The following is a 23263-nucleotide window of genomic DNA, read 5'->3' on the forward strand; positions in this document are numbered from 1 at the left end:
ATACCCTTCTGACTTCATGAAGATGAACCCTTAACCGGTGCTCAGATATAAACCGGTTGGTATTTCAATTTGATAATAAAAAATGTCTACTAAATTAATGAAGTTGTATTTATTTCCTTTGATCAAAACAAATGTGATATGCAGTAAAATTACATGAACCAAATCCGACTACAGTTGTAAAAATGTAAGTCTTGATTCGTGTTTTACATCTGAGAGCTTATGAACAACTCACAATGTTGTAGAGCTCGGATCAAATCATCGACGCTCCTGTCAGCTTCCTTTTCGTTTGAACATTTGAAAACGATCTTGCAAGATTCTGAGAGAGTCTTTAGACGCTTGCGAAGGTGAAACTGATGGAGCTAAAGATGTTGTTGCATCACCCAAGCCTTTGGAAAGGGCAACGTATTTGAAAACGAGATGTTTATAATTATCAAGCAAGCCTTCAACATCTCCTATCGTTAAATCAGCAACACTTGCAAACATGTAAGGATATTCTTGATAGATTTGGGTTCCCTCCTCACTTCTATTATTCAAAAGTGTAGCGGCACCCTTGTTTTCCATATCCGAAGCTTTCTTGATTGGTGCTTCACTGTTTGTACTCAGTGTTTCATTATTGGTGGTGGTAACAGAGAGACTATCAGACGATTTTGTATGCAAAAGTGTGTTTTCCCTCTTAGGAGTATGATGAGAAGTGGGTGCAGCGTCGTGATCAGTAGTTTGATAAGACTGGCTGCTTGACATACCAGAAATACGTGCCCGTGCAGATTCCATTTTATTTTCAAAGTCAGCTTCATCCATTGAGAGGGATTTTGCATCAATACTTGAGATGAAAGACTCTGCAGAGAGTATGTTAGTGAATAAGTAGGCAGCTTCACCAACCAGTTTAGATTGACGCCTATATCTTTGTATATACAAAAAGTTTGAGTGAAATTGTGGAGGGTTAGCCTGAAAAAGAAACAAAGTAAATAATAATGATCATTAGTAATTAAATGTAGTTTCACAATCCAAAGATAAGAGTATGAAAACACACATAAAGACATCAGAAACCATCATCATGCATATATAAATTGTTTCAAACCTTTACCCGAATGGTAACATATATGAGAACAGGAAGGAATTGGTCCGCACCAGGTGCATTCTCGTTTGAAGCAATTGAAGCATTTAGCAGTAAGTTATTAATCACTTTGCAGCACCTAAGGATACACATAAGCTTATCACGAGGACTATTGTACATGTTTATCTTCTGGAGCTCTTTTTGAGCTAGCTGCCATAAAAGAAGAGGATGCATTAATTATCATAGGCAAAGTAGCATTATTTGAAGAAATAGACTACGATACCGAGAGCTAGCTAGATGTGACTTACGAGCCATGATGTTTGGTTTTGAAAAGTTGGTTGTATATCCAAGTTTTCAGGAGATACGAATTGTTTCAGCAAGGACAACTTTTGAAAGAGTTTCTCATCAGATATAACATCCTCGGTGTTTGATGTAAAAACTCGTGGGAATAACTTTGTCATGACATACTTCTCCAGGCCCTGCATGTGTGTGTGTGTGTATACAGAACATGATTAAAGGCAGCTAAAATATATATATATATATATAATGAAAAAAAAAGAAGAAGAATATTGTGATGATACTTACATCTCCAGCATTGTCCAATTCATCCTCGGAACAACCAGACCAAAGTGGATGAGCCCTGAAAGCAGCTTCCATCTTGGAAAAGAACTCTTGAACTGCATCACAGTCTTTTTCAGGGTTTGGTGCAGTGTTCAAGATCGAAACAATGAAACTGCAAACATCAATTAGAAAAAACTAGCACAACTCAAAAACATATCTTATGAAAGTTGTAGGTAGAGAGGCCAACAATACAATTGCCACATTGTAAGAAGAGAGAGAGCAAATAAACCTAAAACACTGAGAAAGACTAAAAGAGAGAGAGAGAGAACCTTTTAATTGATTTGATGAAATCTTTGGCGGAGGGTTTACTCAGAAAATTATGGAGACCCGAGAAGACGTCTGTGTTCTCCATCACCCTTCCCGATACCGTACGATCGACGTCAATATCTCTGAACGAACGAACGAACGAACGAGTTAAAAGCGAGAGAGAATTGGGAAAGAGGAAATTGAATTCAAAGTCAGCAGCAATCGGGTTTAGTGAAAAGAGAGTTCTCAATCAAATCGCTCAAACCCAAAAGCTATAAATAAAACGAGATCGATTCGTTGATGCTGTAGGTTGGGCCAACCCAGTAGGCCTACGAAGCCCATTTAATTCCAAAAAATCAAACCGTCTTTGTTTTGGTCCCTAATTCTAGTACGGTTCTTCTTTTCTTCTTGTTACGTCTTTCGTTCTTGTCTTTTTTTATTTGACTTCGGCTATAATGTTCGTGTTTTTCTGTCTGGGGTTTTGTTATGCCCTGATTCGTTTTTAGTCGGTAAATTCAATCGTCAGTGTTTTTTCCAAGAAGCATTCATCAATTGATCGTTATCAGCTAGACGCTTATAAGCCATAACAAAAAGAAGCAAGTTGCGTAAATGTTGAAAATATTTATAAAAATACGGCAACCGAAGGAAGAAATAGAGAGATGTCGACTGATTGAGAGGTTTACTAATTCAAAGACTAGAAAAGTCCAGAAATTGAATAAACAAAAGGTCGTGGGTGCTTCTTTTCTTCTCTCTGGATGTGCATCTGCTAATTTGTGAAGCAGACCGACCTGGGGCACAGAAGAGGTTTCATCGTTTTTCAGAGTCTGGTCCATGTCCAATGTTAGCAGAAAAGCCATAAGGACCATCATCATTACCACCAGAGAAGTCAAAGTGGCCTTGATTATACAGATATGAGCTTCTCGAGTCATTGACATTCCCAGTTTGAGGATTTAATGGAGCAGTCAGAGGAGGAGGTAGTAATGGAGCAGTGAGGTCTTGTAGCTCTAAGTATAACTCCGAGTTTTCAATTAGGTCGTACGAGGACGCCCTTGGCATGTTGTTATGCATATTGCCCAAGTCTGGTAATCCGTTGAATATGTCTTCCAAGGAAACCGGAGCTGAGACACCGGGATTATGTATTGCCTGTGGAATGATAAACTATGAGATACACAGACTTGCAAAACAGCAAGAATCGATTTGGATGAACAACGTTGGGAAATACAGAAAAGAATTGATTTGGATGAACAACGTTGGGAAATACAGAAAGGAAGCTTTTCTAATGGTTACTACGTCGCAATGCCACTAACACACCTAGCAGCCTTACTAGCTTACGAGCAAGCAGAGACACCGGCTTCTTATCATTACACTAAGCCAAAGAAAAAAGAATGCCAAAAATGTACCTCATTGGGGAACCCCAAGAATTCTTCGTCATCATCAAATAGATCCAACATTGCATATAAGTCATCATTGTTGTTGTTGGGGGTCGGTAAGGTATCTGCCAGAGGTGTAACAGACATATGAGTGTTAGCTGCATCACTTGGATCTGGAAGTTTACTGGTGGTATTAGTTGTAGTTGGTAGGAAATCGGAGACACACGATTCTGATATCATGCCACCGAAACAATCTTTGTTGAGGTCATCTGCGACAGTCACAGCCAGACTGGTTTCTCTGCTAGGCTCATGAAAGATTGTGGGATTGCTAGTCGTAGGAACATCAGTACGCTCTTCCTCATCGCTCCAGTCCTCATCTCTAAATGGAGCTCCATATTGGGCTCCATTTCTAGGTCCTGGTCCATCTTTTTTAAACAGAACGCACACCACATAAGTATCCTGCAGTCCAAAACATAATTGTAAGTAAAGAAAGAGTGATATAAGCTTACATGACATGGATGATAAGTTAAACTATCAAACTAAACAAGTAGGAAACAATATAAAAGTGGAAGAAGGGAAAAATTGGAGGTAGGATAAGGCAGTTATAAGGTTCCATGAAAATCAGAACAGCCTCACACATCAACCCCAACACAGTATCAGAGCAGCTAAAGAACAGAGAAAACAACAAGCTATCATCATCAAGTACTGAAACCTAAACACATGTTCAAGTTGAAACCATATTGCCATAGTTAATCAGTTTATAATACCTGAGGAACATTCATCTGCGCCAGTGCCTTGTCTTCAAGCCTGTATTCATGCATAACCCAATCAGTCCGCTCCCCGCGAGGCGACTTACCAAAGTGATAAATCAGAGTTTTAATCTTCCCCACAACTTCCGAATTGCACAGAACAGGTCTCTCCTTCCCTGTGGTCTTCCAGTAACCACAGTCCGTTGCACGGTTTGCCCTAACCCCACTAGCATACTTCTTTTCCCTCGGGCAAAAGAAGTGCCACTTAAGATCCCCACCTTTGATATAAGACATATCTGTAAGGACAAAGACTCCCAAGTTAGAGATAATAGGATGGAGATCCGAAAACATGACAGTACCAGAACAAGAAGGTATTTAAGAATAGATACCAGGTAGATCAGGGGGTTCAAACTTGTAAATGTCAACTTCAGCAATAGCATCAACAATGAGCTTCTTCCCCAGTATTTTCCTCTTCAAGTAATATCTCACGAGTTCAACATCAGTCGGATGGAAACGAAATCCAGGAGCCAACTTAGTTTTCCCCATTGGCGAATCCAAAGGGGAAAACTTTGCACAATCTTCTGTAAACTCCTCACAAGTAAAGTGAGAGTCTTGCACAGAAAACTTAGTCTTCAAAGTTCACAGTAAACAGGACCAACACAAGCGAATGGCTTGTAATCAAACTAGACAGAAAAAAAATCCAAAGAAGCCAGGAAGAAATAGAGAAAATAAAGAAAAGAGAGAGAGAGAGAGAGAAGAAGAAGAAGAGGTGAAGAAGGTCAAGTCCAGTGCCTGAACAAGATTATCTGAAAACACCACAACCTCCCCCTGCTCATATAACCACAGTCACACCAAAGAAAAGATGGATTCTTCTTGCAGAGATCAACAGACATCTGGTGTACAACGTAAAGCCTGTTATCGAGACATTGACACCAAAAACAAAAAAACAAAAAAAAGAAGATTTCAACTACACCCCAACTAAGAAAAGCAAATACACACAGATGCAACTCATCAACTCTTAAAGTATCAAATCACCATCATAAAGACATAAAATTTCAGGGATCTAGCTTAGACGATGTAAAACCCTAAAAACTGATTTTGAGTATCAAATCAGACCAGAGATTACACGAATAGAATCAAAATAGACAGAAAAACCCATTTCAGGAATTGAAAAGAAGTAAACGACAACGACGACAAGATCGGAAAAAAAAATCAGAGCGGAATCACAAAATCAACATCGACCAGAACGAGAGAATCAGAGAATAAAATCGTACCCGTAGAGAGACAGAGAGAGAAAAAGACTCGACGGTGGGAAAGGACGATCGGCGTAAGGGGGAGGAGGCGAGCGAGAGAAAGATTTAGAGAGATTTAGAGAATGGCGTGAAGGATAAGCCAGAGAACTGGGTCAAGGGTTGTGGTATTAGGGTTTATATAGCAGACAGCTCCAAACCTTACGCCTTTGCTACTTCTACAGTGGCGGGCCCATTTTCAATCACAAAGCCTACTAAAAAACAGTGTAATTGTTTATACTTGAGAGTCAGGCCTAATTACATTTTTCTGTTTCTTTCACTTAAGTTTTTACTACTCAAAAAGTCAAAATTATTACCAAAAAAAAAAATTGTAACTTAATATTAAAATCATTTACACATTATTACACTGATCATCAGTCACAAATAAGTGGGTGGGAGTTATTGGTTTGAGATTTGAATAGAGTTTTAAAGATGTAAAATGTTGTTATTAAAACAAGATTTATTAGTTTGTGATTTGTAAAAAGTTATTTAAAATCTTAACAAATTTGGATTATTAGATTCAGACTTTTATAAAATCATTAAAAGTTTTGTATTATTCAATTAAAACAAAAGAATCTTGGATTGTTAATAAATTCAATTATTATGTTATTTGGTTCATGATTTTAGACACTATTATGTCATGTAAAGTATTACAAAAATACAAAATTGTTTGGATCACTTTACAAGACTTTAAAAAACTAATCAACAAAACTTTCTAGCATTTTTTAACAATCTTTCACTTATTTACTTTTAATGATTTTGTTAAATTCTTCAAAAATCTTTATATAGGAAACAAAGAAACAATTGTTTCATATAACAGTTTGGGAAAAGGAAAAAAAAAGTTTATGAAGAAGATGAATTAACTTTTTGGCTTTGCCATGCTCCTTTTATAGATAAAGGATATATAAATCAAACTCTGGATCAAACTATCTTATTATGTACAAAAGTGTTTTTGGTCACACAATGTCTCTCACTCTATTCTTGTAATTGATTTCCTTAAGAGCTCTCTGGAGCTCGAAGGTCTCTGATAGTACTACAGTTGTGAAAAAGGCTCTTCACATGCAATGAACATGGAGAACAACACAACCATGGTAGTATGTATACATGTTTAGTCTCTGATCAGGCTGATTTAATGATGATGATATCTCAAACTTTTGTACAAAATTAACAATCACAATATTCCATTCAACACCCTTTGGTAGTAATCGTATTGTCGGGTTCGCCAAGCATCTAAACTGCTGCTGATTAGAGAGAGCACCAGAGAGACGCATTGCTGGTTATGACAAAAGGAAACAGTTGTGATTTGAGACATCAATCCTATCAACGATGCTGGAATTGGTAAGAATTAAAGGGAGACATGTAATTTACCTCTTCGGTTAAACTTAGATGGAACCTTTTTCTTAGATTCTGAATGGTGCGTGGACCACCTTTGAAGCAAGGAAAACCCGAATCCTGATTAAGCAAGAAACCGCAAATTATTCAGCCGGGAAATGATTTCGTTCTTTTATTAACTTATAAAATATTGACTCGGATCATAATACCTGTACCATTTCGACGAGAAGAATAATCCGTTCTGCATGCTTTCTACATGTTAGGAATCCTTGGATGCATAGCACCTGAAACAGTTGACCATTGGAGGTACTACTTAATAGCTACAGACAGTAGTAGAAAACTAGAGCCTTTAAGTGACTTGGAGGGATACCTTGAAATAGTCAAAGAACTCGCTCGGAACTCCCTCCGCATCAGAATCCATGACCTAGATGTGCAAGTGTTTCCGAGTATATAATTAAGCTAAAAGAATTTTCATTGCTTAAAAGAGGGAAGAAGATTAATAAAAACATGCGTCTTACCTCAAGAAGTTCCCTGGTGAGCTTAAATGGGGCACTCTCGAAGTTAACGCCACCAGGAGAATTTGAAAGCATAAAGCCAAAATCAATGTGTATAATGTGACCTTCTTCATCCATCAGAAGGTTTCCATTATGGCGGTCTTTTATCTGAAAGAGAAAACAATGGACATCACGAGCCATAAAACTAAGACCAAGCAATCATGGAACTTATGAACATCATCATGAGTGCCAAACTCATAGATTCTTTCGTTCTTGTTTAAAGCATTTATGTGCCTACACTTATGAATACACAATCCTGAGAGACGCAGTTGTTAAAGACAATCTACCTGCAGAAGGTAACAGACCAACGAATATCCAGCCATGCTCTCAACAAAATTCCTCTGCAAAAGAAGTTATTTGAAAAATTATACACGGAGTGACATCTTACATAAATTGCTATTGCAGACACACTTTTAATTGATGCATGGAGAAGACTTTAATGCAGCCTGTTTTCAAATGTTAAACCATACATGTTAATTTTATAAAAACCCTTCTGCATAAAAGGGGAATAAAAAAATAGTATAAGACATATCAAGCTCTATTTCTCTTGCTCAGAAACGGCTTCAGTATGAAATAATGAAATTGGGTCCTCCATTGCACACTTTTGTGGAGAGTGAACATCTTATATATATTCCACACTTCTCATTCGAACAACAGCATGTTTAAGTGACTGAAGTCAATAAATTCTTGTAAAAAAACAGCCAACACGATGGCGGATTTTAATTAAAAAAATGTACCTGAATTACATTACCTGAGCAAGTTTAAAACTTGGAGAGTTCTCTTTAAACTTGGCATTAAAAAAATCACGCAGGCTAGTAATGTTAGGGTATCTACTTTTAATAGAATGAATAGAAGCCTGCAGGAGAGGAAAGTGATACAATAACATGAGCTTTCCAAGCTCAAAACAGGACTAGTTGCAGGATACCAAATAAAGTAGCATATTTACCGTATCTGGAATTGTTTCTATAAGGGCAGTGTATGAAGATGTAACCAAGACTTCATAAGGACGTAACCAGAGGGGAAGACCTGCTTCCTGGAATATATCTAGAACATGAACAAGGCCGTTACTATTTACTCACTAATCACTATATTAGGCAGAAATTTGTGTATAGATGCTTATATAAGATGACAGGATAGAAAATAGAAGACGACGATATAAAAGCACAGCTTGGGAAGCCAAACCCTAAAAACAATGAAATTACCAGGCACATGGTAAATAAATAAAAATATCACCCACCAAAAAAATGAGATATGAGTTGCACCGCAAGATGTTCCTGCCGACAGTCATCACCACTCTTCACAATGATCTGCAAAGATCTAGAGCCAGTTAACATCAAGAAGCAGAAAAAATTTGGACCAACATTGAATGACACAATCTCATCCAAGTTTTTTAACATGGTTATTCATAAGCAATCCGAAATCCTAGACAACAACTTTCAATGTCAACAAGTATAACCAACTTTACATGCAGCTGGAAAGAAACTGAAAGCAGAAACTTATCAAAAGCAGAACCCCTCATTGAACTATCAAAGACTCAAAGTAACAGTATTCAGTTTCAACGAGAAAAAAGCTATACAACGGACCAACTAATCTACGTAAGAAAACTTTAGAAGTAGTTTCACTTATTCATAAAACTTTGAGTAGAGCCTATTTTAAATACATGTAGCCGTGTTTCTGACAAAACAAAAAACCAGAGACCTTTGACTTCTAATCAAAATGATTGAGCATGGAGTAAAGCAAATCCATTATTTATTTTGTCGCTACACAAGAAATTCAAGTAGAGAAATATACTCTAAGTAGAATTGCTTTATCCAGTACTTACAGAACGCAAGTCCCAACCCGGTAGGTTTCCATATATTGAATCTTTACGAATTCTTAGTCGCTTCCCTTCCCAAAACTCACCAGATAAGGCATCACCTGCTTTCAGCATTTCACCATTGGCCTGGTGAGCCACAAAAGAAAGGTTCAACACCTAGAAGACAAAACAATTAAAGGAATAACCTAATTCTCAAATCAACATGCAATCACCATAGACCGTGCATCTGATGAATCCTGACCAGCCCCTTTGAGAGGAAGACCAGGAGGTGCCTCCCCCTTCGCTGCAGCAGCCTGAACAAGTGATCATAGGGAGTTCGTTAAGAAAAATGACATCAAGCAGATAACACCCACTTTTACAGCTGATATCCAAACTTAGATGCATGTTTAGGTGTATAATCTGTATGGTATATTGGGAATCACATAATAAGTGAAGCAGAAACACTACTTGATGAGTATGATGTTTTCAGTAACCCAAAAGAGAAATGGAAAAGTAGCTAAATTTCACTAGAGCAAAAACAGGTAGTTTTCTTTTACAAGTTTATTATCAAGAAACACTCACCCTTACTTCCTCGTAGGCAACAATACTTGGAACACGACGATGTTCCTTTCGACGTGGGGGTCCTGGATCAGCAATGCTTTCCATTCTAAGACCTGCATCAGCCGTCAGCACCACCCTAACCCACTCAAGATCACTGTCCAGACCAGTCCTCAGGACACCAGTCACACCACCACTTACTGATTTGTTAAATGAAGTTCTATGCTTCTCCACCGAGAGACTTGCACTCACAAATCTTACCTCAGACTTATGATTCATTGCTTCATCAATTGCTTGAACAGTAGATAGTGACATACGGTCTGCACTGTTACGGTAAACCTCCTGAGCAGTCGATAGTGGATAGGCCCATGGAGGTGGCTTTTGCAAGAATGCATCCCCATTTGCCAGTGGAATGCCTCCTTTAGAAAGCTTAAGGGACTTAGATGTGTCTTTAGCACCACTACAAAGGTTTCAGAAGATAATAAGAACAATGAGAGAGGGTTATCATGGAAACCCTTTAAAATATAATTAGAACATAAGAAAGTGACTTCTGAAAATATTAGAAGAAAAGCAGTGGATTAATCAAACTTCTGACTTTTATATTTACCTCGGTGTTTCCGCTTTCAAAACTTCCACGCATATCATATAAGGCACCTTTTCCCTAGAATTCAAAAGAACAGACTCGTCTTCAGGAATATTAATGACACGATAAACTCCTCTCCCCATTGGAAAACAAATTCCTGAAATGTAATTGAATTTTAAAAATATTATCAACATCTGATATCGAATCATTTACCGCAATAGAATAAACATAAACAGAGTAAAAAATAACAGCTGCAATGATTTCAATGCAAGAGGTGAGGTTTAAATGCCAAATCGATTGGAGCACTTGGCTCTCCTATGTGAAAAACACAACCGTACAAGAAAACCTAAGTTATAATTTAATGAAATACCTCCAGTAGTTTCAGCCTCGGCTAAATGGGAATTGATCTCTGCAAGGGACTAAAACCAGACAAAAAAAAAAAGTCTTAGTTAAAAATAAAGGAGAATGATAATATCTGCAATTTCATCATCAAAATATAGAAAGATAGGGATAAAAGGATCACCTCACGAAGAGCAGTTTTCCGATCTTCACTGGGAAAAATATCTACTAAATCATACGACGTTTCACATAATGCATGTACAAACTCCAAAGACTTGTGGTAAGCCCCTTTCCTGAACTGTGCTGCGGTATTAATTGGCAGTGGAGGCTTTTGAGATGGAGTATCATTCCGCTGTTTAGGTGAACCTGGACACTTCTGCAAAGATCAAAAAATTAATGGCAGGCATACTACCTTTTTCCGCCAGCTAAATTCATTAAAATGAGAAAAGATTGACATGATCTGGGAGCATCAGCGCTCTCGACTTATTTGCCATCATATACTATCATCCACTGAGGGTGAACTACCAAGCAACACAACCACAACTTTTTTCGATAGTCTAATATGTAAAGCTGATAATATCTCATCTTATATTCTAGAAAGAAGTCTTGAGCTGATGAATGAATCGGGAGATGTGGGTTGAAAGAAAAGAAAAGAATATCTAAGCAGTACAGATGAAACCTAAATCTGAAATATATGTGGAAAAACAAAAGATCAAGTCATATGAGGACAAACCTCGTTATATTTCTTTGAACCGAAAAGTTCAGAATCTTCAACAGACCGGTCACGATCTCTGAACAATTTGCGGAAAAAGTTTTCTGTCCCAGGACTGCTTTCAACTATACCGACATTGCTGCTATTTTCCTTTGCTGAAGTAGTTTTTGCGTCTTCTGGATGTCTATGGAACAATTTTTTGAACAGTGAGAATTCTGAAGATTCGTTATCCTCGTTTTCATTCGCATCATCGGCTTTGCCAGTGTCTTGTTTGTCTTCAAACTTCTCCTTAAAGAATCTTTTGAAAAATCCCTCACTTTCATTATCTTCACCAGATTTTTCTTCAGTATGCACAATTTCATCTGTCTCATTCCTGTCATTGCCAATTCTTTTCTCATCAAACTTTTCTTTGAAAAGTCTTTTAAGAAACCCATCTTTTTCCTCACCATCCACTGAGTGAGAAACTTTATCATCCTCATTCTTGCTCTCACGGAATAGTTTCTTGAAGAACCCTTCTGAGTTTGCATTTGGCCCCTCGTCTTCATTTTTACTCTCCCGCAATAACTTCTTGAAGAAACTTTCCGAGTTTGCACCCGGTTCCTCTTCATCTACTTTGTTATCTCGTAACAATCTCTTAAAGAATCCATCCGCACTCGATGTCAATTCCTCATCATCAAATTTACTACTCAAAATCCTCTTGAAGAACCCCTCGGAATTGTTTGGTATCTCCTCCTCTTCTGGTTTATTTTCCTTTAAAAGTCGCTTAAAGAACCCCTCTGAGTTCGACACTTGTTCATCGTCCTCACCTCTGCTGTCCCTCAAGATTCTCTTGAAGAATCCTTCCTTTTCACTTTCCTCGTCATCTTTGTCGGCTGACTTCCGGAACTTTAGGACTTGGGATATGATTGAAAAGGTACAAAATGTTATGATTATTGAATCGCAAAACTAATGCACCAATCAAACTATTGTTTATTACAGTAATTAACTAGCTAGCAAGAAGGCAGATCACGAGGAGGCTTGACCATTCGAGATGATTTAGTCGGTCCATCTTTCACTATGAACACTGCGTTCATTCCCCATGTGGCATGTCTCTCTATATGACAATGTAACAACCACACCCCTATTATATAAACAAATAAAACCAAAACATCGTCCAAAAAAAAAAACTGATATTAAAATCAATTTTGTCTAAAATAATGAAAAAAAAAAAGAATTATTATCATTGTTGCATGAAAACGTTTGAGAGAAACGTAACAAAGAGTAGAGTACGTAGTGTGAACTGACCAGGATTATTAGCTACGAATCTGACGGCGGTCCAGCCGTTAGGAGGAACACCGACGGTAGTCTCTTCCGGTGGATCAACTAGGTTATACTTCAACGGATCTTTCCGGCGATCGAAATTCCCAAAACCCGAACCCACGACGTAGAAGCTATACCCATGGAGATGAATCGGGTGATTATCTGAAGCCAACACATTCGTCCCCTGTAAAACCAGCTCAACGCTCGAATTGTAATCAAGAACAACCACTTTTGTCCCGAACCTCGTCGGAAACGGAAGATTCTCGCCGGTGTAATTGAATTCCTTCGGCGGATTTCTCGGGAAATCCTCCTGGAAAACGCCTCTTGTGCGGCGGTAATAAGCTCTGAGAATGTCGATCGACGGGTTCACGAAGCTGATGTTATTAACGCTCGACGAGAATCTCTTTCCGAAGGGGCCGTTACAAGGTTTATCGTCGGAGCAGTTCATCAAGTTCACGGAGATCGCGTAGAGAAGACGAGTGTCGATTTTAACCGGTACTTTAACCGGATGGTTACTGGATCCAAGACTTCTGAATTGGTTAGTGAACCGGGTAGATGCCTCGGTACGATTGTAAGGAGGCAGGTAGGGTAAAACCAGTTGGTTTCTTCGGTTTAAAGAAACACCGTTGTATTGCAAGATGGCTGTGGTGGTGGTTTTGTCAAAACCGGCACCAAAGGGGGAGGAGTAAGCTCGAGCCGCTACAAAGTAATTACTAGACCGCTGGTTAGCATGGAGGAGGACGTCAATGGATTGTCCCGGAGTGATCATGAGGTAATTAGATTTGAAATGTTTTAAGTAGAGACCGTCTTTGCCGACAACGGTTAAGGTGTGGTTTGCTATTGCAAAGAAGAGTTCTTCGTCCATCACGGCGCTGATAATCCGAAGAAGGTATCTTCGGCCAGGCACCACCGTTATTGTGAATGTATCTGTTTCGGAATAATAAAGACAAAAATGAAAATTGTGTTCGATTAAAGATTTGAGAGCTTTGTAGTGTTAAAACTTGGAAGAGGCTTACCCGGTTTAGAGCAGGGGTATAGATAACCGGGTTGTCCGTTTATGGTATATGCGTCAGAGATGGCCGGTTCACTTCCGGATTTACTAGCGTTTCCTGGTATATCCATTATATTTTTCTTATTCCACCATTCACCTGTCAATTGTCACACCGTACGTAACAATATTAATCCGGGATGAGCTTTTTCGTAACGGAATCATGCATCCACACAAAATGATATATATTTTATGTACTAGTTAATCACGTCGACAAAGTAGTGTGAGTGTACCTAAAATGAGAGGGATTTCATGGTGCGGCTTAGGAAAAGGATAAGGTGAGCCACGTTTGGGATAGACAATAAACGCTCCATGGATGGTGGCACGTGCCCACTGGCTATGTGCGTGCCACCAGATCGTTCCTTCTTCAACCGTAAGATCAATTCTATATACATAGCTCTCTCCCGGTCGGATCGGACATTGAGTCACATATTCGGGTCCGTCCGACCATGGATTCATGATTTGTCTTGCTCCGTGCCTGAAATATTAATCACTTAATCTCTACATCGTATAAAACATTAGCTAGTCAATACGAATTCAACTTTATGATCAACAAGAGTGTTTACCAATGGAGAGTGATATTGTAATTTGCGTTGTTGACGACATTGACGACGAGCTTATCACCACGGTATGCTTTCAACGCCGGTCCGGGATATTCTCCGTTCACCGTCAATATGTTTTTGGTATCACAAAGTCGAGTGTACGCTTTTGACTTTATCTGTGGATATAAAAATCGACGACATACACAATCAGTTTTATATATCCATTTCTCTATCTCTCTAATATTTGTTAAAAAAGTATTTTTTTTTGTTCTTTTACAATACCGTGAAAGTGTGATGGTGAATCTTGGCTTCTGCGATCTGGAATGTATGAAGAACAAAGAGAAAGAAGACTATAGTCTCTAGTGTGTTAACGATTGTGTTTGAAATGTTGAGCTTGAGCTCCATGGTTGTTCTTATGAACATGAAATCTCAACACAGGATAAATCTTAGTTTTTGACTATATGTTGTATTTTACACCCTTTTCATTTTTTTCCTCTTTCAAATGTTGTATTGTTCAAAAGTTTTTATTAATGAAAATAATATATTCTTATAAATTGGTGTATCAAATTATTGTACTCTTAAAAAAAAAAGCCTATAAGGAATGAAATATGCAAGGTTTATTTACACATTGACTAAGAAAATTTATACCACATACATGCCATAATAGGCATTGAATCATTTATAGGGAGCACATTTAAATAATATCTTTGAATGTTAGATGACCCGCCACTAAAGTTGAACTACAAAGGACAAAGCTACGATGAATGGCCAGTTTTGATTCTAAACCAGATTATATTTTTGGGTTATCTTTTCTTCATCTCCATTATTTGAAATTATTGAATATTTGTTTGAGGCTTACCGACTGCAAATATTTGATATTTAAGGAGTTTTCTTTTCTGTGTATCTTTCATTCTTTTTGGATCGATCTTACATTTGATGAGAGGTTTCGATTTTTTTTTTTTGTATATATATATTTTTTAATAGCCACGTTTTTTTGACATTAATTAATACCCAATAGACTTATTCTTAATCACATGCATGGAGAATTAGTCGACTTTGCATTTTTTTTCTCCTCTAATTCCATTTAGAGCTTTGTTAGATGGTTTACTGACTTATTGTGATTCAATTAAAAAAAAAAATGAAATAATCACCAGTCAACTCAAATAATAAAATTACCAAACAAAACACACATTACAAACCCAAGTCTTCATGGTAACCTGATAAGTCTTAATGGAGTTATGGAAACCACACAACTAAATAATACGCTAAGGTCTAATTCATGTATAGGGATATTGGATTTTAGATAAGAGAGAACAATATGACCAATGCGCCACTGATTACAAATGTCAAGCCATAGACTGGGATCAACGAAGAGCCATGGTTCCCTTTAGAAGGGCTTGGAGCTGGAGCAGAGGATGGACGTGATCCTAATCGTGGTCCAGCAGCAGGAACTGGAGCTGTCACGAATACATAACAAGACAAGAGTCAAAAACACGAAACCAATCTTGACACACCTTAAAAGCCTTAGAAAAATTAACTACACAACTAGTATTAGGTCTATCAGATCAAACTCGACGAAAAAGAGATTTTGACAAAGCCCTACTCACGTAGCTAGTTCAAATGATCATGGCACATTACATTAGAGATAACATCTATACAAGCTTAAGAACTATTACATCTTGTTGTCATGGCATAGTTACATGAGACAAGCATACATGAAATCCAAATCCAAAACATCATCAGATTTTTATTATAATCGCTATTGACCTTTACACTTCCCATAGATTATTGTTATAAGTTATAACGCCAACTAAAACAGAATTCAAGAGCAAGAAATCCAAAGATTCATAGCATTAAAAAGAATAAAAAATTTCACAGATCTTTGTTATGGCAAAATATATAACATATGAAAAAATGATTAAAAATGAAATCAGTAAAGAGAAAGACAGATACAGATACCTTTCGCACTAGGAGAGGGGGTAGGAGGAATAGGCACTGCCAAACAAAACAAAACAAAAACCCTCTATAAATCAGATATTATATAATGAGGAAGAGAAACAGAGAGATGAAGGAGGAATCTCACATTGACAAGATGAGACCGAGGGAGCATTAAGTTTACAAGCAACAGGAAGAGTATAGGCTTTGGTAACGTTCAGTTTGATTCCCATGGAGCCACTGGTCTTCAACCCTTCACATAAACATGCCGCGTTCGTATCGAGAATCGTCTTGAGACCGTTGCAACATGAACTTGTTGGTCCATCCACCGTACTCCCGATCGTCACAAAAGCTAAGCATCCCGCCATGTTCATCATCAGGGCGGAGCACTCCAAGGGGGGAACAAAGTTTCCGTGAACAGAAGTTGAGGAAACAGAGAGAACGAGGAGGAGAAGAGAGATCGTGGCGGAGAAGAAAGCCATTGCTTGATTCTCTGTTTTGGTCTCGAAGAAGAATCGAGAGAGAAGAAACTGAGAAATGCTGGTAGAATGAGTGCAATGGCTCTGTATAAATATAGGTCATGGCGTCTTACGTACACTTCACGCGTTTCCTTCATTTCGTGTGTGGTTTCTTATCTTCAATGTAAGATCTTTCCCATGTTTAATTGATTTTTGTCCTTTTAATAGAGCTTTTTATTATTGAATTAATCTTTTGTTACCAAAATCATTTGATTTGTGAGAAAGAATACAGACCAAAAAAAAAAAGGTAAAAAATCAACACATAGATTTGTTGTATTCAAACTTTTATTTATTTTTTATTCCATATCTATTATATATTAAAAGAGAAGCATTCTCAAGAAAATGTTGATGTGTCATCGCTAGAGAGCTCAAATTTATTGTTCTCATTTTTATGGATATTTACACATAATTGTTATTGAATGATTAAGGTATATTCTTTTTCAATTAATTAAAAAAAATCAAACATTTTAATTTTAAAATATATTTTAATTAGTTTTATAACAGATTTAATTATTATAACATTATTAGATCTAAAACATTTTCAAAACCCAAATTTATTCACCTATTAAAAAAAACTGATTACTATTCACATATTTAAATTTTCCAAAATAAAATTATCACAATAATCATTATAATAGGCAATTGACTTATTTAATATTATGGATATAATATTTTACAGGTGAAACATATTCTTACACAAAAAAAAAATTAACAAAATAATTTTTTTGTTATTTTTTTTGTATAGATTGAATAAAGAACTGATTATATATTTAGTTGATACATAGTAGTTTGATCTAAACATAATCTCACATCATAATTTTATCTTGCACATAGTGCGAGTTGTTACCTATTTATTTAATATTGGTAAATTTTGTTCCATTTTAATTTTTGTCGTCAAAAGAAAAGTTTTGTCATTTTGCATTCAATTATTATTCAATGGCTCATTTTACATTGTATTGGAGGTCTTGATTTAAACTTCTTTTTTTTGGTTTAAACTTAAAATGTCGATAGTACCAAATTAACCAAAATAATCCAGAAGTATCGTATTAACGAGAATCCTAAATTTAACCAAAATAATTGGAGTACTAAATTTAACTCCAAAAATACAAAATTTAGGGTTTGAATGGTAACTGCGGTCAGGGCGGCCAAATCCAGCTGCGGTTTGGACCGCTCCATTTTAAGGCAGACTACAGACCGCTGCGGACGAACTCTATTTGTATGCAAAGCGGTCCACAGTTGTTTCGATGCGGTCTTGTCTCTGCTTTATTTGGACTGCACAACTGCGGACTATATTTGTTGAATGGTAAATAAAAAGCGGTCCAGTCCGCAGACGGATTTGTCCGCTTCAACCGCTGCAACCATTCACACCCTTAACCGAAATTTTGGTTTATTTTGCATTATTATTATTTATTTTTTTAATTTTTGTGAATGACTGTCAAAACCGAACTGAACCGAGGAAGACCTTTGGGCTGGTTTTATTCGGCAAAGTCTTTCCTAAACCACGTCCCGTCTTTTTGACATTTTCGTTTAGTGCATGGAGAATTTATCGAGTTTGCAGATAACTATTTTTTCTTTTCATAATTCGATTTAGAGCTTTGTTTAGATGGTTTAATGACTTATTGTGTAAAACGAAACAAAATATAGAAATTAGTCAAATTACCAAACAAACACAGGACACCACAAATCTTCTTCATTGAAACATGATAAGTCTTTATGGAATTATGGAAACACCACAACTAATTTAAAATACGCTTAGGTCTTTATTTAGGTAAAGGGATCTCGGGTTTTAGATATGAGAGAACAATATGACCAATGCGCCACTGATTACAAATGTCAAGCCAGAGATTGGAATCAACGAAGATCCATGGCTCGTCTGAGAAGGGCGTGGAGCTGGAGCAGCGGATGGTCCTGATCCTGATCGTCCAGCAGCAAGAACTGTAGCTATCACAAATACATAACAATTAACAAGACAATAGTCAAAAAACACGAAACCAAGTTTGACACAACTTAAAATCCCTAAAAGAAATTAATTAGATAAATATATATAACCTTAGAAGAAATCAAACCAAAATCTAATTTTATCTAAATGAAAATGGTAAGAATGAAATCAACAAAGAGAAAGACAAATACAACGAGCAATACGATTAGCAGGCGGAGTTGGAGTAAAAACTGCAATCAAAACGAAAATTTATAAAATTATATTTCACTAGAAGAAATTAAATCAAAATCTGATATATCTTAATAAAAATGATTAAAAACAAAATCAACAAAAAGAAAAACATATACATGCAACAGGATTTGCCGGCGGAGTTGGAGTAGATACTTCAACAACAAAAAAACAGAAAAAATCTCTATAAGTTAGATAATAATCTATTAGTACAGAAAATAAAAAACAAAAAATCTGATTTATATTAATAAAAAAACAATTAAGAATAAAATAGACAAAGAGAAAGATAGATATGTTGTGCAATAGGATTTGCAGGTGGAGTTGGAGTAGACACTGCAATCAAACAAAAAAAACATTGATCAGTTAGATAATTAAATATAACTACAGAAAATTAAACCAAAGTATGATTTATCTTTGTAAAAAATGATTCAAAATGAAATCAACAAAGAGAAAGACATATACATTGTGCAATAGGATTTGCCGGTGGAGTTGGAGTAGATACTTCAGCTAAAACAAAAACAGAAAAATCTCTATTAGTTAGAAAATGATATATAATTACAGTAAAAATTAAACAAAAACCTGATTTATTTTAACAAAAAATGATTAAGAATAAATTGACAAAAGGAAAAATAGATACGTTGTGCAATAGGATTTGCAGGTGGAGTTGGAGTAGACACTGCAATCAAACCAAATTTTTTTATTAGTAATTAGATAATTATATATAACTACGAAAATAATAAACCAAAGTCTGATTTATCGTTTATCTTAGTAAAAAATGATTAAGAATGATATTAACAAAGAGAAAGACATATACATTGTGCAATAGGATTTGCCGGTGGTGTTGGAGTAGATACTGCAACAAAAACAAAAATAAAAAAATCTCTATTAGTTAGATAATAAAATATAATTACGATAAAAATTAAACAAAAATCTGATTTATTTTAACAAAAAATAGATTAAGATTAAACAAACAAAGAGAAAGATAGATACATTGTGCAATAGGATTTGCCGGCGGAGTTGGAGTAGATACTTCAACAAAAAAAAAAAACAGAAAAAATCTCTATAAGTTAGATAATAATCTATTAGTACAGAAAATATACAACAAAAAACCTGATTTATATTAACAAAAAAACAATTAAGAATAAAATAGACAAAGAGATAGATAGATACGTTGTGCAATAGGATTTGCAGGTGGAGTTGGAGTAGACACTGCAATCAAACCAAAATTTTTTATTAGTAATTAGATAATTATATATAACTACGAAAATAATAAACCAAAGTCTGATTTATTGTTTATCTAAGTAAAAAATGATTAATAATGAAATTAACAAAGAGAAAGACATGTACATTGTGCAATAGGATTTGCCGGTGGAGTTGGAGTAGATACTGCAACAAAACAAAAATAAAAAAATCTCTATTAGTTAGATAATAAAATATAATTACGATAAAAAATAAACAAAAATCTGATTTATTTAACAAAATAGATTAAGATTAAACAAACAAAGAGAAAGATAGATACATTGTGCAACAGGATTTGCCGGCGGAGTTGGAGTAGATACTTCAACAACAAAAAAAACAGAAAAAATCTCTATAAGTTAGATAATAATCTATTAGTACAGAAAATAATCAACAAAAAATCTGATTTATATTAATAAAAAAACAATTAAGAATAAAATAGACAAAGAGAAAGATAGATACGTTGTGCAATAGGATTTGCAGGTGGAGTTGGAGTAGACACTGCAATCAAACAAAAAAAACATTGATCAGTTAGATAATTAAATATAACTACAGAATATTAAACCAAAGTATGATTTATCTTTGTAAAAAATGATTCAAAATGAAATCAACAAAGAGAAAGACATATACATTGTGCCATAGGATTTGCCGGTGGAGTTGGAGTAGATACTTCAGCAAAAACAAAAACAGAAAAAAATCTCTATTAGTTAGAAAATAATATATAATTACGGTAAAAGTTAAACAAAAACCTGATTTATTTTAACAAAAAATGATTAAGAAATAAACTGACAAAGGAAAAAATAGATACGCTGTGCAATAGGATTTGCAGGTGGAGTTGGAGTAGATACTGCAACAAAAACAAAAATAAAAAAATTTCTATTAGTTAGATAATAAAATATAATTACGATAAAAATTAAACAAAAATCTGATTTATTTTAACAAAAAATAGATTAAGATTAAACAAACAAAGAGAAAGATAGATACATTTTGCAATGGGATTTGCAGGTGGAGTTGGAGTAGATACTGCAACAAAAACAAAAATAAAAAAATTTCTATTAGTTAGATAATAAAATATAATTACGATAAAAATTAAACAAAAATCTGATTTATTTTAACAAAAAATAGATTAAGATTAAACAAACAAAGAGAAAGATAGATACATTTTGCAATGGGATTTGCAGGTGGAGTTGGAGTAGACACTACAATCAAAACAAAATAAAAAACTTTCTAATTAGATAATTCTTTATATATAACTAAGAAAGAAATTAAACAAAAACCTATTTATCTGAATACAAATGACTAAGAGATATATCAACAGAGATAAGTAGATAACAACATATACATTGTGCAATAGGATTTGCAGGTGGAGTTGGAGTAGACACTACAATCAAAACGGAAAAACTTAATTAAATAATTATATATAACTACGAAATAATTTAACAAAAATCTGATTTATCTTAATAAATAAATGATAAAGAATAAAATTGACAAAGAGAAAGATAGATACATTGTGCAATAAGATTTGCAGGTGGAGTTGGAGTAGACACTACAATCAAACAAGAACAAAAACAAAGTTTATTAATTAGATAATTATATAACTACATGATAAATTAAACCAAAATCTGATTTATGCTGATAAAAAATAACTAAGAATGAAATCAACAAAGAGAAAGACGCATACATTGCGCAATAGGATTTGCCGGTGGAGTTGGAGTAGATACTACAACAAAAACAAAAATAGATAAATAGATGTTAGTTAGATAGTAATATATAATCACAATAAAAATAAACAAGAACCTGATTTATCTTAATGAAAAATGGTTTAGGAAAAAAAGACAAAAAGAAAGATAGATACATTGTGTTATAGGATTAGCAGGTGGAGTTGGAGTAGACACTACAATCAAACGGAAAAAAAAGATTTATTGATTAGATATAGTCATATAACTATGGAAAAAAATAAACCAACATCTGATTTATCTTAATGAAAAATGATTAAGATTTTTTTTTAAAAAAAGACAAATACATTGTGCAATAGGATTTGCTGGTGGAGTTGGAGTAGATACTACAATCAGAAAAAAAAGTTATTGTTAATTAGAAAATTATATATAACTACGAAAGAAATTAAAAAAATATTATTTATTTTAATGAAAAATGATTAAGAATGAAGTCAAACATTGTGCAATAAGATTTGCACTAGATAATTATATATATATATAATTACGGAAAATTAAAGAAAAATCTTACTTATCTTAATGAAAAAATTAATTTAGAATAAAATAAACATTGAGAAAGATAGATACATTGTGCAATAGAATTTGCAGGTGGAGTTGGAGTAGACACTGCCATCAAAACGAAAACAAACAAGTTTTATTAATTAGACAATTATATAACTACAAAAAATTTATACTAAAATTTGATTTATATATCTTAATGAAAAAAACTATTAAGAATAAAATAAACAAAAGAGAAAGGCATATATACATTGTGCTACAGGATTTGCAGGTGGAGTTGGAGTAGACACTACCATCAAAGCAAAAAAAAAAAGTTTTATTAGTTACATTTTTATATATAACTACTGTAGAAATTCAACTAAAATATGATTTCTCTTAATAAAAAATGATTAATAACAAAATCAACAAAGAGAAAGACAGATACATTGTGTAATAGAATTTGTAGGAACATAAGTTGAGGAAACAGAGAGAACGATGAGGAGAAGAGAGATCATGGCCGTGAAGAAAGTCATTGTTTTAGTCTTAGATAATAATCGAGAGAAAAGAAATTGAAAAACTGTGGTAGAATGAGTGAAAGGGCTCAGTTTAAATATTGGGCATATGTTTATGTATGTGTCATATGTTCCTTATGTAACTTGTAATTTTTGGTTCTTAAATGTAAGATCTTGCTCAAATTACTTGATTGTTAGAGCTTTAATTATTATTATTTTTTTAAAAGTTCAAATCATTTGTTTTGTTAGAAAAAAAAAAGAAATGAAAAAGGTAGAAATAATATTTGTAACCTCTTCTTTAACATACTTTCCTTAACTTTACCAAAAAAAAACATACTCTCGTTAAAGTGGAGGATTTATATTCAAATGATTTTATGTAATAGTTAAAGGGAACTCTTGAGAACTTGGCACGTCATCATGATACATTATTATTTATTTATTTGTTTAGTTAAAATAATTAAACCATCCATTAACTTCTATTAAATATATAAATTGATATATGACTTATTAAGTGCATATATAAGTTAGTTAAATATTAAATTAATTCAATTAAATCTTATAAAAGTATACATAAAGATTAAAATCAAGAAATTT

General features: G+C 34.7%; 5 protein-coding genes and 1 pseudogene across 21 annotated transcripts; all 6 read right to left on the reverse strand.

The window, feature by feature from the left end:
• On the reverse strand, positions 95-2125 carry LOC104737903 (annotated as a pseudogene).
• LOC104734924 (NAC domain-containing protein 82) lies at positions 2501-5454 on the reverse strand. Of its 2 annotated transcripts, none has more exons than XM_010454609.2 (5): positions 5315-5454; positions 4430-4933; positions 4059-4336; positions 3322-3750; positions 2501-3064 (listed from the first exon to the last, which is right to left on the reverse strand). In XM_010454609.2, exons 2-5 carry the CDS (start codon positions 4584-4586, stop codon positions 2729-2731), a joined length of 1200 nt encoding a protein of 399 aa, XP_010452911.1. In that variant the 5' UTR covers positions 4587-4933; positions 5315-5454; the 3' UTR covers positions 2501-2728. The 2 variants fall into 2 exon arrangements, with proteins under 2 accessions (XP_010452911.1, XP_010452910.1); XM_010454608.2 differs by having other exon boundaries at positions 4430-4952.
• LOC104737904 (phosphatidylinositol 4-kinase beta 2-like) lies at positions 6300-12087 on the reverse strand (the record flags this gene model as incomplete). The annotated part of the gene is made up of 16 exons (XM_019234456.1): positions 6300-6602; positions 6698-6781; positions 6871-6945; positions 7032-7085; positions 7180-7323; positions 7503-7556; positions 7967-8071; positions 8162-8259; positions 8453-8522; positions 9038-9157; positions 9244-9324; positions 9593-10028; positions 10176-10308; positions 10522-10570; positions 10675-10866; positions 11224-12087. Coding segments are annotated over 16 exons (2661 nt in total), but the record flags the coding sequence as incomplete, so codon positions are not given.
• Positions 12192-14496, reverse strand: LOC109128465 (laccase-14-like). The gene is made up of 6 exons (XM_019234825.1): positions 14374-14496; positions 14116-14267; positions 13783-14027; positions 13518-13649; positions 12487-13428; positions 12192-12322 (listed from the first exon to the last, which is right to left on the reverse strand). The coding sequence occupies exons 1-6, from the start codon at positions 14494-14496 to the stop codon at positions 12192-12194; spliced, it is 1725 nt and encodes a 574-aa protein (XP_019090370.1).
• LOC104734925 (non-specific lipid-transfer protein-like protein At5g64080) lies at positions 15247-16547 on the reverse strand. Its single transcript, XM_010454610.2, has 3 exons — positions 16175-16547; positions 16051-16086; positions 15247-15548 (listed from the first exon to the last, which is right to left on the reverse strand). The coding sequence occupies exons 1-3, from the start codon at positions 16506-16508 to the stop codon at positions 15391-15393; spliced, it is 528 nt and encodes a 175-aa protein (XP_010452912.1). The 5' UTR covers positions 16509-16547; the 3' UTR covers positions 15247-15390.
• Positions 18282-22751, reverse strand: LOC104734926 (uncharacterized protein KIAA0754-like). 16 transcript variants are annotated; one of them, XM_019234738.1, is made up of 24 exons: positions 22603-22751; positions 22429-22467; positions 22248-22286; positions 21971-22009; positions 21803-21841; positions 21629-21667; positions 21455-21493; positions 21290-21328; positions 21108-21146; positions 20932-20970; positions 20756-20794; positions 20578-20616; positions 20410-20448; positions 20231-20269; positions 20059-20097; positions 19882-19920; positions 19702-19740; positions 19526-19564; positions 19349-19387; positions 19174-19218; positions 19006-19044; positions 18831-18866; positions 18675-18713; positions 18282-18485 (listed from the first exon to the last, which is right to left on the reverse strand). In XM_019234738.1, the coding sequence occupies exons 1-24, from the start codon at positions 22688-22690 to the stop codon at positions 18331-18333; spliced, it is 1104 nt and encodes a 367-aa protein (XP_019090283.1). In that variant the 5' UTR covers positions 22691-22751; the 3' UTR covers positions 18282-18330. The 16 variants fall into 16 exon arrangements, with proteins under 16 accessions (XP_019090283.1, XP_019090282.1, XP_019090281.1 ...); XM_019234737.1 differs by having other exon boundaries at positions 19174-19212; positions 20738-20794; XM_019234736.1 differs by having other exon boundaries at positions 20738-20794.

This window comes from Camelina sativa, chromosome 13 (genome assembly GCF_000633955.1).
Source record: "Camelina sativa cultivar DH55 chromosome 13, Cs, whole genome shotgun sequence".
NCBI classification, from domain to species: Eukaryota; Viridiplantae; Streptophyta; class Magnoliopsida; order Brassicales; family Brassicaceae; genus Camelina; species Camelina sativa.